Source organism: Netta rufina, assembly GCF_964035555.1.
Source record: "Netta rufina genome assembly, chromosome: 5".
Classification (NCBI taxonomy): domain Eukaryota; kingdom Metazoa; phylum Chordata; class Aves; order Anseriformes; family Anatidae; genus Netta; species Netta rufina.
The window spans coordinates 37403122-37418711 of record NC_140128.1 but is presented as its reverse complement, the minus strand read 5'-3'; the positions used below and the strand labels follow the sequence as shown (position 1 = coordinate 37418711).

At 36.7% G+C, this 15590-nt stretch overlaps 1 protein-coding gene across 5 annotated transcripts in view; it reads left to right on the top strand.

Annotated features, from left to right (window-relative positions):
• NRXN3 (neurexin 3) overlaps positions 1–15590 on the top strand; it is a gene marked incomplete at its 5' end in the record, with an annotated part of 932654 nt that overhangs the window by 814274 nt on the left and 102790 nt on the right. For 3 of the 5 annotated variants that reach the window (XM_084286893.1, XM_084286897.1, XM_084286896.1), the window contains 2 exons: positions 4427–4516; positions 10778–11085. In XM_084286893.1, coding sequence (XP_084143019.1) covers positions 4427–4516; positions 10778–11085 — 398 coding nt within the window. The remainder of the gene's footprint in view (positions 1–4426; positions 4517–10777; positions 11086–15590) is intronic. The other 2 variants (XM_084286894.1, XM_084286895.1) reach the window with 1 other exon arrangement.

The window sequence follows — 15590 nt, the reverse complement described above, 5'->3', positions numbered from 1 at the left end:
AGTCTCAGAGATCCAGAGGATTTCAAAATGCTACCATTAGAATCCTGATGGTCATAGTAGCCTTGATACTTACCAGTTTATTCGAAAACTGAGGTTTTCATATATCTCTGCATTTCCAGTATCTGTGTAACACCTAGGAGATGTAGCTGGATTTCTGTTAATCACACATGTGAGCATTAAAAGAAAAACAGAATTGTTTTACACCAGTCATCACATATCTAGATTTGACAGCGCTACAGAATTTTGCATAAGGAGAAAAATTAGGTGAAGGAATGCATTTCTGAGGGTTTTTTAGATGAAGCTGAGTCATGAAGCAGATTGTAAGTGATATTAATAGGCAGGAATTTGTTGTGCAGAAGAAAAAAAAGCATGGAGATTATTTTAAATGACCAATTCTACTGGTATTTAAATAACTACTAGCGATGGGAGGAAAAATACTTAGTCAATCACAAGTAGCAAAACTAATTAACACAACTTTATTATAACAAATTATGTCCTGCAGACCTTTGAGACCCACATGGATTTTGATTGCAAAAGAACTATGGGATTAAGTGTATTTTCTAAATTAAACTAAAATGACTTTTTATTTACATGTTCTTTTCTGAAGTAAAGAACTTGAATCTGATTTGGACTCAAAGAGAAAAAAGGGAGTCTAGATTATGTGAGTGAAGGCATTTTTCAAACGTGAACATATGTGTCATTTAGCTCTAGAAAGGCATTGCACTGAGGTCACAAAAGGATCTTTACTGAAAATTTCTGTATATGAAGATGGACAAGAATCCTGCTTCATCACATTATGTAGCTCAGCTGTCAGAGGGCCAATGAGCTTACTTCATATTAAATTTACATCACATTGTTTTGCAAACCATGATATTTCCTTTTTGAATTCTCATATCAAGTGCTGTGTTTATTTTTTTAAAGCACAACTCAAAGTCAATATTAATTTAATAATTGTATGTGTTTAATGGTATTTACCTAACATCCCTAGCTCTTAACAAGGCAAAACTTGTTTTTTAACTCAATATTGTAACTGGGTATATCAGTGAACACATTCTCATGCACGTATTTTTAAAACTCATTCTCACTAATGTCTGAAATAAAATTTAAAAGCAAAGCCAAAACAAAATAGCTCAGGTACTAATATTGCAATTTAAACCTATTTGAATTTTCTAATGTCCTTCAGTTTTTCATAGATTTTAAAGGTATGATTTTTATACATATATTAATTTTGTTGAATCTATCTACCTAATAACAATAATCATAAAATTAAATTAAACCTGATTTAAAAAAAAAAAAAAAAAGTCTTTAAAGATGTGGTGGGCAATAGTTGTCATTTCTGGCTTTCTTGAAGGTCTAGGACTGTATTACAAGAAACCCGTTTTATCTGTCATTCTTTCATTGTCCCATTTCCTTTTTACCTTAGTCTTGCTGGCCTGTTCTTTTGAGATGCTCTATTCCTGAGAAATTTCAATTCACTACATTTTTTTCCCTTCTACAGTCAGCCCTCCAAACAGAGGAAGAAGCACTCCATGTCAGACATTGGGCTGACACTTATGTTCCTATGAACAGTGGATCGTTCTTTATTCTGAAAAACAATTCATTGCCTCTGGTAAAAGGTTGCTTACGTACATATTGAGTGAAGCCAGTGGAGCTTTTTTGTTCCAAATAAAGTGTGCTATAGAATTTCTTTGGCCCCATAGAAAATGTTCCTGCTCATCAACATTGACATTTCAGTACAATTTAATCTAACCAGAAGTCCTTACTCAAACTATACACTCTAAAATGTTGAATAACATCCATTTTTACTGAAACTATACAGTACTATATTCTATGCAATACAGGTGTATTACAGGAGTAGCAGACTCTCCGTAAGTGTTCAAGTGTGGGTTGACAGACTAATTTAGTAGTTTACGTAGAAATTTAGGACTCTAAGTCCCATTGAAACACCTCCTGAGTGTCTTTCAAAACCTGGTACTCCTTTCTTACACAGTGAAAAATATCACTGCTGAAAACAAAGATATCCTAAAAGAGATGCAGGATTCCTGTGATTACATTTATGAAATTTGGCTGGTTTGGTGAAGAAATGTGTGGATTAGTGTGTTACAAGAAGGCCTAATGGATAAGCTGAATGCCTTGCTAATTGTTCATAAGAAAGAAATTATTTTCATAGTAAGCTTGAATAGATTATTCTTGTTTCAGTTCTCCCCAAACTAGGTATGTTCCCTGACCTGTGAGTAGATCTTGTACTGAACAAGATTCAAGTTTTCTGTTTGTGAATATATCTTCGCAAAAGTACAGAAATGACTATTGGTATTTTTTGGTGGTGCTGATGAATTATGAGATCTGGGAATGTACTTAAAGGTAACTGTGAATGACTCCCAGCCACCACACTGTTTGATGTAATTTGATGCATGACTGACAGAGTGTTGTGTTTCTAGTATTCTATCTTTTCCTTCTAGTTGATCAGAGTAACCAATTGTACACAGCAGGCATCTGACATGGGACAGAGAAACTGGTACCATCAGCGTGTGTCAGCTAGTGCCTAATTAGATCTTTCTGCTGTGGAGAATAGCAGTTTCCCACAATGGATCTGTTACATGGAAGAAAAAAAGTAGGCACCTTTCCAGGGAGGTGATAATGGGTCAGACCAGTAAAGTCCTTCTTAGAAGTTTTTACATTGTTTTGCCTGTTGCCCCAAATAAGCAGCTCGTGAATGTTCATGGTTATAGATGGTGATAGTAAGCCAAATCCAGATTACTGTCTGTGTTACATTTGAATCCTTGTAGGAATATTGCCAGTATATCACAGTAATGCCTCCAACCCGTTCCAGAAAATCAGAAGTGACAAACTGATCCTGGAGGGGGTAGCTGTGGTCAGCAGGTACCTCTCACAGACTAGCAGCATTTTCTGAACAACAGTTAAAGAGTAAGGATTATTGAGCACACGAGGTTCACCAGCCAGTGTCTGAAGTTTGAAAGTGTCTGCTGTAGAGCATCCTCCCAGCTGTTAGTTGCATATATATATTTATATATATAGTCTCTATATTTTTTTTCTATGTGTGTCTTTACATTGAAAAAAGATTTCAGCATCTCTTTCAGAAAGTCAAATAAATATGAAGCCCTTTTAGATTATTTATTTGTGAGATTTCAATAGATGCACTGCAGATTCTGCAGAACGGTTGTGACTCTTGCACTGCCATTTATTGCACACGTATTAGAGTACTACTGACTAGCAGGAGTTCTGTTGATGGTAGTATTACTGTGGTAAGATTGGGGCTTACTCTAGTTTTCTAGTTTCCTCAGTATTATTTTGATTCTTTTCCCTAAGGATACGCTCTTTTTATGCCTACCTGACTAAAGAGCTTTTATAAAAATAATACATGAAGCAAGTACTAGAATGAGTCATAAAGTGACTGTAGCTGAAGAAAACAAAAACAGAATGATGGCACTTGTTTACTGTCACTCTAACACCATCAAACTGAACTGCTCCTTTCTACTAAAGCTTAGACTAACCCTTCTGATTGGTACCTGATTTTTTTCAATAACCATTGAATTTGGACAATGACTTTGTATGAATCTTATTCCTATCTGTATCATGTACTGTGCAAGTGATGAGGGTTTTCCTCCAAAAGTGCACTTTAATGAATAATACTATTATCCATCAACATGGAGCAATGGAACTGTATTTGCCAGAGTTTACATTTTGAGTAATCATTCTACTTTCACTTTAGTTTCCAAGCTTTTGTTTTTCTCCTGCAAAAGGCCCAAGTCTTTGGTAAACAGACACACACCCTCACATACCTTTAATTAACAACTCTTCAACTTTTTTAAAAATTTTACTTTGTTTTTTCTATCTTCCTACTCTTTGTTTTTTTATTTATTTTTTTTTAAATCTGCTTCTACTACATCCTTTCAATATTAATTTCTTCTAATTTCTTCAGTACTTTTTTCTGTTTACTGGGTTTCTAGTCCTAACACATATCTCCTACTACTGCAAGAAGGTTTATCAAAATAGTGCTATTTATATGTTTGTGTAACTGACATATTCTGCCATATTCTTTTGTCATCAGATCTAGAGTGTGATCAGAATGTTTTAATTCATGTCATTGAGTTCACTCAAGGTCTCATGTCCTGGACAAATTATACATGCCTTTTAACCAATCTGGATAAACAAATACTCTGAGAACAAGAGATATGTTATTCATGGGATTTAACTTGTTTGACCTTCCAGAACCTCAGGCAATTGTATGTATAACTATTCTCCACCATACTAAAGATAAAATTCTTTCTTTTATAATATATATGTACGGAAACATGTGCTTATTCATTTATAGCTAAATAAGGTCATAAACCATCAAAATCTAGGATGTGTTAACCATTTCATTGACTTTTCAGATTGTTTTTAAGCTGTTTTTTAAACTTTAAAGGCAACACTGATAGTGAACGGTTCCAAATGGTAAAACAGAAAATCCCCTTCAAATATAACCGGCCCGTAGAGGAGTGGCTGCAGGAAAAAGGTAATAGTCATTAAAACTTTCATTTTAAACCCATTTGATTCTAAACCCTCATTTTTAAAGCCTGCAAATAAATGTTTCTTAAATGATAATCGCCTGCTGCATAAATGACTGTTTTAATTTTCATTATAATTTGTGTCAGCTTCCACCTGCCATATGTTGATAAATCATGCTATAATACATTGCTATTAAAATGCAGTTAAAGGGACGAAATTCTGAGCTTGCTATCACAGTAATGACAAACAAGCAAAAATTCAGGAGGCATTTTCTTAAAAAAAAAAAAAAAAAAAAAAAAAAAAGAAGAAAGGAGAAGAGCAACAACATGTATTATGGCAATTTAACCACTGCATGATCTTCCTGTTTTGGTTTGTTTTTAAACTACATTACTATCTTTATTATCAAAGTTTTCATTATAAAAAAAAAAAAAAAAGGGTATTTCAAACCTACTTGTTAAACCACTTCCTGTAATTTTTTTTTTTCTCATTAGTTTCATTAGCCGCTATGGCTATGTGTTTTCTAATTGTATTCAAATAATTAAACAATTTTTTAAAACGTTGTAAAGAAAACATTTTTTAATGTTTTCCTTTAAACTACAGTGAAGGAGACAGAGAAAGATGATCGTTCTGTCACTTTTGTTCTATATCTGAAGTGCAGTTTCAACGCTCAAATGATATGTTTTTCTAAGTTATGGGTCAAATTCTTCCCTAACTTACTCTCAGGTAGTGCTATCAAGTTTTGTGGGCTTGCATAGGGTAATTGGCCTCAGTTCAGCTAAAGATTTAACAACATGCATCGTAAGTCCAATTGGCTTGAGTAAGAATTCTGCATACACTTCAGTGATCTGCTGAAATGGGACTTGCGCCTGAACACTAATGTTCTTTTATCAAGAGTTTAGTGAAAAATACAATTTTGGAAGTAGAGCCCATTCCAAAGCTGGTTGAAGGTAACAGAATAACTCTCACTGATTTCAGCAGGGTTTAGACTGGGCTAAACTGTGGGGAGTAAGATAGGGGTACTATTTATGTATGCTACCTGTGCTATTTAAAATAAAAAGTCACCGAACTAGTTTATTTCCTTGATGTCTTGGAAAAGCAGAACACAGTCTTCTCTGATTTCCTTTAAAGAAAGTAGTGCTGATAAAAAGAAAACGGGGGGAATAGGGGGGGTGACCTTTGAACTCAAATCTTGCATTTTCTGTGTTGACTTAGACTATGAGTGTTACTACATTTTCCAAGAGGGAAAAGTGTGTTGTAGGATGGGAAAAAGATCGTTTATCTTCTAACTTCTTTCTGCAGCTGGATTAGCAAATTGATTTAGCTAGAAAAATTATGTTAAGTCCACGAAAAATGTGGACAGCTGCAGTTAAAGTATTTTTATGAGGGATCTGATCCTGCAAAGTGTTGTGCAAACTCAGTTCCCATTGACTTCAATGAGAGCTGACAGTGTTGCCTGCTTTTCAGGTTTGGTTTACAACTGTGTAATGTTTGTAACAAAGGCTAAAATATTTGTGAAAGTAAGTGAAATTACATGTGTAACTAAAGCCATAATGGTTTTATGGAACAGTGAATTTTAGCCAACTACAAAGCAGATATTAAGATAAAGGTATACAGAAAATGCTTATTGAGTCTCAATGGGATGCCCTATTAATTTACAAGATCAAACTAAAATAAATAACGTTTGTCACTAAAAAGTGGATAATTTCGGTAAGTTTGAATTGCTAAAGTCCCTTTAACACTAAAGACAATGATTGCCTCAACTTTATTAAAACAGATGCATGTCTAATTCCTTGATGCAATTCATGTGCTTGAGAACCCCATTTTTTTCTTGTTTTTATTTCTCCTTTTTTCAGTTTTCCATAATTCTTTTGTTTTATGTTACTGCTTCTCCAAGTTTGAGCTCATAAGCATGCCAAGGCACTTTCATTTGTAAGCCGTCCTGAAGTTTTGAACTGAAGTCTACCTTTTGTGGATATTGATGCTTTGTTAAAAGACAATCACACATGCAGTGGGGTCTGAAAGACAAAATTTGGGAATTTAGGCATTCTTAAAGCACCAATTTTTATTTAGGCTAGAAATGTGTATCCATGTTTTTACAAGAGTGAAAGGGAATTCAGTCTTCACACTCTGTACTAAGGAATGGCATCATGCAATGCAACACCTGAGACAGTACAGCTTTGTTCCTTCGTTCCAAAGTAGATAGACCTTTTCAGCAACTTAGGTAGCACTCAAATTAAAAAATTAAAAGAATGAATAATTTACCTAGCCATTCACCAATCTGCTCATCCATCTGCTCATCCATCCAATACTTACTGTACCGTGGAAGCCTTCTGTCAGAAGACTTTATAAAGATGATGAGTGAAAGCATAGCTCACTATCAAAATGGAACAAGGTGAACTGATGGGTGAAGAAATAGATAGATACATCAGTGAAACAAAGTATAGAATAGCTGTCTTCCCCATATGAATTCTTGGCTTGAGTGAGGTAAGATTAAACACGTTTTAGTTGACATTTTTAATGGCATAGGTTTGGTATTATTTTGGTACCACTGTTATATTGTTCGTAATGAAATGTTACATTGTTGGAAAACAAACATAACACAATGTCTTTCTGAAGTGGCATCATTACTGTTTGGTGGGTTTTTGGTGGTGTTGGTTTTTTAAATTTTATAAATTGTGTACAATAGTTTTAAGAAAAGCACAGAGTTACAATCTTGAATTTTATGAGTAATAAGCAAAACATCAACCACTAATAACTTTGCTGAGATTATGTGACTTAAAAAAAAAAAATGAAATGTTAGTCCTAAGTTGTTCATTTTAAGATGTCATAAAACCAGGAGATTTCATTAGTAGAATACTTGGTGCCTGCTAAGTTTCAGGTACAAGTTGTTCTGCAATAGGAGGAGCTAATAAAGACCCAGAAGCATCTCATCAGAGGGACTGGTCCTGGAAGTCCTTAATTCTGCAAATTTCTTTTACTTAGATGAGTGTCATTGATGTGAGTGACTACTTGTGAAGCAAGAACTATTAATGCAAATTATGGTTTGCAAATTCAGGCCCAAAATCTCTCTTAGCATTACAAAAAAGTTAAATTTCACTAAGATTTCTCTACGATATTTTTAATTGGTATTCAGTTTCTTGAATGAAGAAGTCAATGGGAGAGCAAACAAAGAAATGAAAGCTTGAACTGTGCAGAATATTTACAAAACACCTCAGAAATTTAAGATATGCTTGTTGTTTTCCTCTGCTGTGACACTAAGCAGTAGGAAGAGTTCTCTGTGGAAAAGGCAGGCTATAAGTTTGCAACCCTCACACAGCTGGTAGAATTTACAAATACATTTCCTCAATCAAATTCAGTGGCCAAATAAATTTTACTTAGGGGGAGTGAGAGCTGCAGAACCATATAATCAAAAGAGTTATTAGAAGAGGTCTATGGTGGCAGAATTGTGTGTATTTTCTCAGTGATTTTCTATCATTCCATATGCTTTTCCCTGTTGTCTTTATTCGTATGTGTGTACACCATCAGAAAGAGCGAGGAATGACAGGTTATAGGTAACTCCAACAAGTGATTGTTCTTTTAGCAAACAGTTCTAGTACCAGTGTTGTCTACAGTGTTAACCGTTTGGTGCAGTGCATGAATTCTCCTGGACTGGCAGACCACTTACCAAACAAGGACAACCCCCAAAATTCTTAATCAAAGTTCCCTTTTTTTTTTTTTTTTTTTTTTTTAACCTGGAGTGGGGCCACCTCCCTGGCATATACTTTTTTTCAGGATTAGAAGATGCAGAGGAAGACCTAGAAATGGAGAGGTGATTTTTTTGTAGCCCTAAATACTAATTTTTGAAAATAAAACAAGAGATAAGACAGACACGTACTATGAGCTTGAGTAGATGACATCCTGAGGAAATGCCATAATCCTCCAGTAAAAGTGAAGGAACCCCTTTATTTCCCAGCTTGGGGAGCTTTCCTCACTGGAACAGTATAAATTCTTCACCATCACCTATCATCTCTCTATGATAAACGATGATAGAAAGAGGCAGTATTCATTCAAGGGGAGAAAATAATGGAAATATGCGTTTTTCAGGGATAACAGGAAAAAAAATAATGCATTTTCAGGGATAACATCTCAAGATTAGTGACATAATTCCCTGGCCTTTACACATCTCACCTCCACCTTCTGCCACTCTATTATAAGTGAGGTTGGAAAGAGGGAATGATACAAATTAAATTTCTGGGTATGTAGGGGCAGGGACAGTATGGAGGGAAATATAGTGTTAGGGGGACAGAATATGCAAGGAGAACAGAACATGGTGAAGTAAGAAACTGACAGCATATCCATTAGAAAATCCAAGGCAATACAGGACAGAGCTATCAGGAAGAAAAGCAACCTAAGAACATGCTATGTGACAAGTATATCCTTCTACAGTGTACAGTGCAACCTCCTCTGGCTTGGAGAGGAGCTGGGCTGAGAAGGCTGAACGTTTTGATGGGTGTTTTCCTCATAGACAGGAGAAGAGACAAACTGCCCTGATTTTATTTGCCAGGGATGTGTGGCTTCAGTGCATGTTTCTAGGTGTTTTAATTAAATTGCCTCTGGTAAGTTTAAAACCTCCTAAGATGCAGAATACTGCATCAAGTGTTTCAACACTTTCCAGGGGTAGGATACCCTCCATTTTTATTTCTCATTTCTTCATCAAAACAGTTCCTTCACCCTGATCAAGTCCTAGTGTTTCATTTCCAAACCTGTGGGTGAGGAGCACAAAAGATGTGCAGCCCACCTCCATATATCCATAATTTGCACCTCTCCATACACTTTTACTTGGTTAGCAAGGGCCGTCTTTGGGGACAGGAACTCCTTTCAGATACATTTCTTCTCTTGTCCCCATTCTCTTCCCCATGGTCCATCCTGTCACCATAAGATGATGCAACACCGCATCACCACTTGACTTCGAGACCTGCCACGACGACCACCAAAATTGGTGAGCTCCCCATTGTATTTTGATCTACTTTAACCACTGTTTGTGAAGAAATGAGCAGTGGGTTATACTCTGTGCTTTGCTATACATGCTACACCTCTAGTCAGGGTGGACTAGAGACAGGAAGCAGAGAGTGAAAACTGGGGAGAGAGGGAATGGGATAGGGACACATGGTGCAAATTTCATAAAAATAGGAAAACACAAATATTTGAATGATGATAGACTTGATACTGTTTTGATAACTCTCCTGATCTCTGCCCAGCCTGGATGTATGGTAATTCAATAGATTTCAGGTGGCATGGCCCTAGTCTTCTCATGAGCGGTGAAATTATAGGCACTGCCTTTCCACTGCATGAAACAATTTATTTTTTTAACATAGTCCATCAGCCTAGGACATAAACAGTATTTATAGAGTCTAGGCTGAATGTGATTTAAGTGGCCTGCAAAAAGTAGAATTAGCAATTGTTACAAGGATTTACTTTTAATAAATTTATTTCTCATTATGATACCAGCCCCCTCCTAATACTCAGAGTGTGACCTAGAGAAAACCACTTAACCTGCCTACACTTGAAGTTCACCATCTGTAAGAGGGTATTCACAGGAATGGCATTCTGGGGGTTAGTCAGCTGAAGCACTTTGTTGTCCTTACTGCTTCAAGAATTTTGCTCTTTCAGAGACATCACGATGTTTGCATTTGGCGTTTTCTTGTTTTAGCTTTCTGAGACTTCACAACACAAAATTTCCAGGTAAAAGATTGTAACTGGACCTACCTTAAGTTACCTTCACAATCCAGTTGGTCAAAGTCAATTTTTCTGATGTTTTACTCTCCTCAAGCCACTCCTTTGCATTAGTAAAAGTGGCTTTATGATATAATCCTATCCTTTGACCAGTGAAAAGAGAAGGGTTTTTAATGGGCTAAAGCTTGACAGGTACTGAGATCTGAATTGATAATAGAAAAATTGCCACATATCAATTTCTTATCTGTAGTTGAAAATGGGTCTGATTCTAGGGCTCATATTTCTGACTGAATCGAATGTCCTCCATAGTTTTGATGTATGAGTGGATGTGGAAGTATGAGGTTCAGGTTTAGCTGTTCTTGCTTTCAGGATAATTTTTATTAGCAGTAAGTCTTAGGCAGCACATTTCCATGCTGTATTTCTACCCTACAGTCTTCATAAACACTACCAAGAATGAATCTACTACTTTGTTGTCTGTCATTTCTGGCCAGGACTCAATGTAAGATACAATGTGAAGGAAATGTCTAGCAATAATGTTATTCACCCCCTTCACTAGGACGACAGTTAACGATCTTCAACACCCAGGCGCAAATAGCCATAGGAGGGAAGGACAGAGGGCGTCTCTTCCAAGGCCAGCTCTCCGGTCTCTATTACAATGGCTTGAAAGTGCTGAACATGGCAGCAGAGAACAACCCCAACATTAAAATCAATGGAAGTGTCCGACTAGTTGGGGAAGTCCCTTCCATCTTGGGAACAACACCCACAACCTCCGTACCACCAGAAATGTCTACTACAGTCATGGAAACCACAACTACAATGGCCACCACTACAACCCGAAAAAATCGTTCACCACCCAGCATCCAGGTGAGTCAATTTGTCTTCTGTATTTCCTTGGGTTCTTAGCTTCTTGTTTTGCTGCTCACTTGCAAGTTCACAGGAGCCATGTTCTCTGAATCATGCTCCATATAACTTATTTTAATAATATTGTGAAAGATAAATCATCACACAATGTGCTGCCCTCTTGTGCTGGTGATCAAACTAGTTGAATTATTATTGTACATGTATGTAATAGTGTAATAACAAGTTTTGCTCCTGTTGTAGTCCAACCCCATTTAGGTAAGTAAGATTACTCCAGTGGAAACGAGAACAAGGTTTTAACTGTTTCTGTGGTTGCATACACTGTGAAATGTATTGCTAAGTGAGTTACAAAGACTTATGGGGGGTGGGTGTATAGTTATTTATTATTACTATAATATGTACTGCTGCAACAGAGAAGTTCACAATGGAGAGAAGATGGAGCATTACTTACAGGTTGAGCCATTTTTCATTTTCCTTCTACAGCCTTCCCTTAGAAAATTTTAAGGGAATGCTATCAAGTTCAGTTTCTTACAAAATGTAGTTGTTTCAACACGGAGCAGTTCCAACATGTTTGGTAAAACTCATTTCTATAAAAAGTGAATTTCAGATGGTCTAGTTTAATTATGCCAATGTAGTGTTTTCAGTCCTAAAAATGTATTGGTTTTGGAACCACTTGTGTGGCAGCCAGACTATGGTATTGATTAAAAATAAGCACCTTAAATTGTCTCTTCTTATGTGCACAGGTAAAAGAATAAGGCGAATAACCACTTCTAAGCAGTGGATTAGAATTTGGAAATAATTTCAGTAGCATACTATCATGTTACCAACTAGGATGAAATATTTGTTTTATGATCTTTATTTACATCAGAACCTCAACAAACAGAAATAACATGCCTTCATTGATACCTGTGTACACTGGTTGAGACACTAGCTAGGGATTATTGGTCAGAGAGGACCTTCACTAAATCCCCAGAGAACAGTGTATTTTTGTCTATTTAGAGGAAATGTGTAAATGATTCCATCTCCTTCCATGAAACCATTTCTGCTGCTTGGGGCAGAAAAGCATAATGAAGTAAATGACTTTGAAACCTGGAATCATGCAGGTCGTATGCTTGCTTTCTAACTGATGAAGTTTTCTTCAGAAGACTTAATCAGTTATTGTGAGTATTTCTGTATATATGGCTATTCTCTTTATTTTTAATCTAGCATTATTAGTCACTTAGGATAGGAAAATACAAATATCCTCCTCTTAACTGTGTAGGAGCTGAGGCCACACCCAGAGTACTGTGTCCAGTTCTGGGCTCCCCAGTACAAAAGAAATACGGAGCTACTGGAGAGAGTTCAGAAACGGGTCTCTAAGATGATTAAGGAACTGGAGCAACTCTCCTATAAGTAAATGCTGAGAGCTGGAACCGTTCATTCTGGAGAAGATAAGGCTCAGGGGGATCATCTAATCAGTGTGTGCAAACACCTGCAAGGAAGGATATAATGAAAAGAGCCAGGCTATTTTCAGTAGTGCCCAGTGCCCAGGACAAGAGGCAGTGGGCACAAATGGAATCACAGAAGGTTCCATCTAAGCATCAGGAAACACTTCTTCACTGTGAGGATGACAGAGCACTGGCACAGGTTGCCAAGAGTCTCCCTTCTTGGAGATGGTCAAAAGATGTCTAGACGTGGTCATGGGCAGCCTGCTCTAGGGGACCCTGCTTGAGCCAGGGGTAGGACCAGAAGACCTCCAGAGGTCCCTTCTAACCTCAGCTGCTCTGTGGCCCTGTGAGGTACCTCTTACTGCAGTAGAATTCACAACTATTAGAGTAATTAATTCTAAGCTAAGGTTTAGCATTGCCCCAGCCCCTTTGACACTAAATCCAGTTGGTAGCAGGACTGGGATTAATAGAACTAATAGCCTCAAACACCCAATAAGTGAGTTCTAAAGTTCCAGCCAGATAAGGGGAAATTAACCCTGATTTCATCATTTGGTCATAAATTGTAAAAAAAAATTACAGTTCCTTATCCTCAGTGGCTTGCTCTGATTTTAGAGAAAATCTTTGTACAATTATATCTCCAGAAGAATAAATTCTGTGGTCCAGAACCCGTACTTGTTACTGTAGTTGGAGATTTTCTATAATTTATAAAGGTAGCAGAACTGCATTTAGCTATAGGAGTGTAACAGAGAGTAACACTGGACCTTTGTGGTCTAGGTGAAGCTGGAAATCACCCTGCCTTACTTGATGAGGAAGTCTTCCAGAAAGCTTCCTGCCAAAGCTATATGACAGTTCACTGGGACTGTAGAGACCACTATGCGCTGAAAGCGCATCAAGAAGATTTAATAAAGTGTCAAAGTGCTTCTAAAAACATGGTTAGAGCAATGATTTCCTGGATACACATGCACCACAACAAATGGCCTCATCTCAGATGATATTAAAGCAATAACTCTTTGACACTTCATGCTGCCCACTGAAAGAAAGATAAAAGTCAATATGTACCTCCATTACAACTTTCTGCATTTCAATAGCAGGCCATTTTATTGCTGTCGCAGCACAGATGGCTCTCCTTTCTTCCTTACTCTTGGTAGAATTTGATTCTGTCAGCTTAAGTTGCATTATTTGTACGGTAAAAGTGAGAAGAAATTGTCTTTTTCCGTTTGGGCAGTATCTCCAGCTGTGTTTTTGAGATGCCTAATGGTTATTTTATCTTGCTAGTGTTAGACATCACCATTGTCAGGCCTGCTTACAACTTTAGATCTAAGTGGTAGAAAAATCTAATAGAACAAGTTTGTTCTTTGGGGAACGTAAAATATAGCCACCTAAGGCTATGCACAGTACAAATACAGTTAGTTTTTACCTTACTTCAGCTTTCTCTTCTCTTTCTCTCCTCAGAACTAAACAATTTTTCTTCACTTTCAAGACCATTCACAGTTTATCCTCTTCCTTTCCCATTCTGATCAGCACATGATTAGAGCATTTTTATTTTTGCTCACTTGTTAAATTTGATCATAAGAATCTTCCTGCTTCCTGTTACCATCCACAAAGCAAGATCAGGTTATGCTTCCAATGCCGTTGAAATACTGCTTCAATCACATGATGCATGAACAAAGTTGTCAGTCATTAGGTTGATGATGTTTTAAGGCACCTATTTATTGAGCTGATCTATACCACCATATTTTTCATCTTCATGTTCTCAGTTTGTCTGTATCCGTGTGCAATATCTTGTTTTATGCTTAAATTACAAACTCTGAGGGTTCAAAAGTACTGTTTATTCTGTATGTGTATGCTGCTCAGCATGGAATGATTGTAGTCCATTGCAGAAATACCAACTACGTTACAAAGAAAAGTAAAGCATCTAATGTATAATGGCAAGAATCAGGATAGATAGAGAATTATTATTTTAATGTCTTAAAACAATCTGTGCTATTTATATTACTCATTTTCATAGATAAGTAATTAAAACTCTTCCTTGTTGAAATGCATACAAAGCTTGTGTAGAATTCTGGGTCTGTCATCCCAAAGTGATGCAGAATCCAGGGGAACTTCAGTAGGGTTTAGATCTTACACATCACTTGTCAGTGTAGAAGAGCATAACAGCAAAGATTTATTCTATTTGTAATGTACACCAGGATACCTCCTACAATTAGCTAGCTTGGATACCAATCGAAGTGTTTTAGAGCACAGTTAGACTAAAATAGCTGGGAAAATGAAATGCTCTAAAATACATAGTATTTGCATAGACCATTGAAATGCTTTTCAGTTTGTCAAGATCCCAAGTATGGGATATAGTCTTGGACAAACATCCAGAGCAAAGGGAAGTGAGAGAATATTACTGGAAATATCATGTGGCAATAATATTTAAAATGTCTATAATTTCATTATGCTTCAAAATTTATAATATTTCTGCAAGGCAGTGAAACTCAGATCAGTGGAGCACAAACAGGATTTGAGTGAGAAAAGGGCGAGATGTATGACTGTATAGTAGTAAAATCTCTGATAGAAATGTCTGTAATTCAAATATCCTTCAGGGTGGCCCTGAAGGAAGATAAAAAGAGCTGACCTTTTTCTGTTAACTGAAAACAAGACAGAAAAACTACTGTTTATTTCAGTGAATTCAAAACAGGGTTTGTGCTCTGCTGTCCCTGAGTAGAAATGGTTATTTGACTTTTTCACACATGGTTTATGCCTGGATTCAGGCATGGTCTATACACAAGTGGCATGCATTGTATTAAATTGCTGCTGGCAATCTCTGCTGGCCCTGACATAACAGACTCTTCTGTAATAATACCTTCTTTGGGACTTCTGCTTCTGCCTTATGAAGGCCACAAAGACAAGCCATTAGCTCTTGCATATGGTTAAGTAGCATGCCATGCAGGCTGTTATTAAATGAGTTATTAAAATACTGTGTCACGTATTCTTGCAGGACAGATGTGTCTAGGAGGGCTGCTTCATTAGCAGTTGTTAAGGATCCTAGAATTCCATGTGTCTGTATTTCTTTATTTTAAGCACAGTTTCAATTATTAG